Source organism: Chrysochloris asiatica, unplaced genomic scaffold (genome assembly GCF_000296735.1).
Source record: "Chrysochloris asiatica unplaced genomic scaffold, ChrAsi1.0 scaffold00060, whole genome shotgun sequence".
NCBI lineage: Eukaryota > Metazoa > Chordata > Mammalia > Afrosoricida > Chrysochloridae > Chrysochloris > Chrysochloris asiatica.
This window is the reverse complement of record NW_006408578.1, coordinates 7,719,464-7,723,842: the sequence shown is the minus strand read 5'-3', so window position 1 is coordinate 7,723,842 and position 4,379 is coordinate 7,719,464. Positions and strand designations below refer to the sequence as shown.

The 4,379-nt window shown below is 42.6% G+C and overlaps 1 protein-coding gene across 1 annotated transcript in view; it reads right to left on the bottom strand.

Moving 5' to 3' along the window:
- Positions 1-2,261, bottom strand: part of ELOVL2 (ELOVL fatty acid elongase 2) — a 48,023-nt gene extending 45,762 nt beyond the window's left edge. Inside the window, exon 1 of the mRNA XM_006864122.1 lies at positions 2,009-2,261. Coding sequence (XP_006864184.1) covers positions 2,009-2,261 — 253 coding nt within the window. The remainder of the gene's footprint in view (positions 1-2,008) is intronic.
- Positions 2,262-4,379: the final 2,118 nt, after the last annotated feature.

The following is a 4,379-nucleotide window of genomic DNA, read 5'->3' as shown; positions in this document are numbered from 1 at the left end:
TCGAACTGCTGACCCTGAAGTTAGCAGCCCGATTCCTAACCACTATGCTACCAGAGCTACAGAGCCATACCATAATCTTTCTCTATGGATCTTTCAGACATGCACAGAAGAGATACAAAAGGATCTCTAATCCTTCAGCAATTCGACTCTGCTTTATGTGCTAGCACACAGCAAAGGAATAATGTGTTTGCATGAAGAATTACTTCATCCTTTCTTTAAGAAAAAGTTTTCTTTAATCTAGACAAACCCACGTACGGCTCCCCTCAGTAAACCTGTTCTCAGAGTATTGGTCAGATAAGCATTTTACTATAAGTAAAAATAGGATGATCTTTACCAGTTAATAGATTAAAATTGGTTTTCAGGCAGCACAAATGGCTTACATTCAAATCCATTCAGTGTTAACAATGGAAGAAAGGTTTGTCAGTCTGCTTAAAAATACTACAGAGCCTGGTTCTATTCTGTAACACACTTGGTGCCATGGGTTTTTTCGATGGCAATGTGCTTGTTTGTTTTAGTTTAAAATTATACAAAAATCAAAGTCCCAAAGCTAGCCTAATCTAATGACAAACTCATTATTTTTACCACCACAAGTGTTGTTACTGTTATCATCAACATCTACATACAACACAAAGAAAGCAGTGCCAAGTGGTAGTGACCAGCAAGCAGTCCTTACTCCATGGATGTGGTGACTGAGGTTTGGTGGATGTAGGAATACCCAGGGGGTGATGCCAGCATTACACTGCAGCTCCACAGATGATATGAAATAACAAACTGTAATTCCTCTTAGAAAAACATCTTGAAGCAACCGTCTAGGGAGTATGTGTGTGCCAGGAGTAGAAGGCAGTGCAAGGAACTTGAGAGAAGCTGAGATCGCAACAGCTGCGACCTAATTACATAGGCGTGAAGTATTGTGAGCTAACAGCCAGATTTGTATCTCTGGAGCACAGAGTGACCCATGGTCACCAAAGAACAAAGAAAGACATGAGATAAGTAGATATTATTTGTTAAATCTCAAAAATAGCCACTTGAAAAATATACTCACGAGGGCTTAAATGATTTGTGAAATAGGTCATGGAGAACATAGAAATGTATTAAGTATTTCAGAAAAAGGAGCATTTTTTATAAAATACACAGTCTTTATTTCTTTCACTGTGAAGTGAGTGGAGGTTTAGAGACAAGACCACTAGTTTTCCATTCAACAAATCACACACGTTGTTTCATCTCAAAGATTGCAGTCCTTTCCATGAAAAAACAGCTATCCCACTTCCTCCCTGTGGTTCCGATTTCCATTCCACCCACCTTCCCAGCCCTTACTCAATTCTGTTGCCCTTTTGTGGAATGCACGGTCTTAATAAACCCATTGCTGTCAGGTCGATTTCACCTCACAGTGACCCCGCAGCACACAGCAGAGCTGCTCTAATGGATTTCCAAAGTGCTAATCTGTACGGAAGCAAACTGCTACACCTTTCTCCTGTGGAGTACCTGGTGGATTCAAACCTCCAACCTTTTTGATTACAATCCAAGCACTTAACTACCATGCAACCAGGGCTCCTTCAGTCTTAAAAAATGAATATAGTTTATGTTACTTTAATTCCACTCTTGTTTGAAGTTATGGGCCTTCTCTTCAAGTGTATATAAAGTCCAAAAATAGCATTCCAGTCATTGGCTCCTGGTGTGGTGCTAAAGGAGCAGCACTGGACTGCAAACCATAAGGTCAGCAGTTCAAGCCCATCAGCTGCTCCTTGGGGATCCTACACAGGGTCACTATGAGTTGGAACCGACTTGATGGCACTTAACAACAGCAACAACATTAAAATATTAGACTTAATGGAGGGCGGCATTAGCAAAATGTCTGCGTGAGCAGCTTTACTAACTCCTGATCCAATTTAAAAAACACCAAAAGTCAGCAGAAAAATGAATAGAACTCAGATGTTTTTCCAGAACTCAACTATCTCATCATCTGATACTGTGTATTTACGATAACTTTAAGAAAACTCTTAGGCAGTGCCTCTGATGGTCTGGGTCCCATGCAAGGCCGGGTCTGGGCCCGGGATACACTCCACAGACCATCCTGAACAGTAAAACAGAGGCACCCAGCAATAACTGGGCCCCATGCAGGCTAGCAGCTGATTGGCAGCAGGATGTTCATCTGTAACATCTTGGTCCAGCCATGGAGGGTGCTGGGTGATGCAGCACAAAACAAGGTCATAGGTGAGCAAGGGGAGGCCGGTGGAGGGCCCAAAGACGCTAAGGAAGTCCATGGGGGAGGGTGAGTGGAAGATCAGTGTAATCCCTACCCACCCGCCACACCACATGCATCCTAAGATGTGCCAGAGGTACAGAACGGGCAGGGACTTGGGTCCAGGGAGTGGGAGTGAGGGTCCTGGGGTGACTCACATAACATCTATTTAGCATAGATCTGGTCTTTGAAAACTAATAATGTCCATAAGTGAGGAGGGGGTGTATCTGAAATACCAGTGGCATCACAGCTACACATAGTGCACTAAACTGACAGACGGTTGATGTGTAGCAGTGTAAACAGTTTGGTGATTCCTCAGAAAATGAAACATAAGAGTTGCCATTAAAAAAAACCCAACAAACAATAGTTGCTGTCATTCTACCTCACAGTGACTAAACATGCTATTGCTATAGTTAAACACCATGGAGTAGGTTCCAAGTTATTGTGACCCTGTATGGGGTTTCCAAAGAGCAGTTGGTGGATTTGAACCACTGACCTTGTGGTTAGCAGTCCAGTGCTTAATACACCTATGACCCCATGTGTATCAGAATAGAATTGTGTTTCATAGGGTTTTCAAAGCAGACTATTTTCAGAAGTAGAATCCCAAGCCTTCTGAGTTGTCCTTGGATGAACCTGAACGACCAATACTTCAGTTAGCAGTCATGTGCTTAATCATCTGTGCCACCCAGATATCAATTACCACTGCTGTTAAAAGCCTTGGAGTCAGTTCTGACTCATAGCTACCCTAGTCAGGGTTTCTGAGGAGCAGCTGGTGGGTTTGAACCAATGACCATATGGTTAGCAGTTCAGTGTTTATCCTACAGTGCCATAAAAGGAGTCCTACAATCATGTAGAGTCGGCTCCAACTATTAACGAGCATGGTATGGGATTTCCTAAGAGCAGTTGGTAAGTTTGAACCGCCAACCTTGCAGTTCAAACCGACCTTGTGGTCCAGTGCTTATCCTACAGTGCCACACCAGGACTCTACAATTACCATAGACCCAATAACTCCATTCCTTGGCATACAGCCACAAGAATTGAAGGCAGGGACTCAGCTACATATGCAATGTTGTTGTTGTTAAGTGTCGTCGAGTCGATTCCAACCCACAGCGACCCAGAATAGGGTTTCCAAGGCTGTAAATCTTTACGGGAGCAGAAAGCCTCATCTTTCTCCCATGGAACAGCTGGTAGTTTCGAACTGCTGACCTTGCAGTTCGCAGCCCGATTCGTAACCACTACGCTACGTTACCAGAGCTTCCTTATACATGGTAGTTATTATTTACAATAGTAAAAAACTATTTCCAGGAAAAGTTGGAAATAACCGTATCTATAAGTAGATAAAGAGATAAGAAAAATGTGGTAGATATGTACAATAGAATGCTACATAGCCATCAAGAGAAATGTAGTTCTGATGCATGGATAAACTTGGAACACATTACACTAAGTGAATTAGCCACATACAAAACGACAAATATTGTATGATCCCAATTCCGTACACTATCTAGTACTGTCAAACACAGACAGAAAGTAGTTGAGTGGTTACAAGGAACTGGGGATAGAAAGTATGGGGAGTCAGTGCTTATCTGGTATTGTTCCTATTGCAGTCATGAGCAGGTTTTAGAGTAAGTAATGGTGATGGCTGCCCAGCATTGTGGATATAATTTATGCCACTGAAATGCACTTGAAATGGAACGTTGTTTTAAGTTGCACATACATTTCATCACAATAAAAAAGAAGGAAAAGGCAATGTCCACATTGTTGGTGGTGGTGGTTATGTGCCGTTTACAGCAGCCGAGAAGCATATGTACAGCAGAACACCTGATATCTTAGCTCCCTTTTAATTCTGATTGATGTCTTTTTAGTTTAGCTTCTGTTCTTAATTTGTGCTATATTTGTTCTTCCCCCACGTGTCTGTCAGTTGGTCATACTGTGGTGACTTGCACGTTGCTGTGACGCTGGAAGCTATGCCACTGGTGTTTCAAGTGCCATCAGGGTCACCCACAGTGGACAGGTTTCAGCAGAACTTCCAGATTAAGACAGACAAGGAAGAAAGACTAGGTAGGTGATCCACTTCTGAGGGGCTAGCCCCTGATAACCTTATGAGTAGCAGTGGAACACTGTCTGGTATAATGCTGAAAGA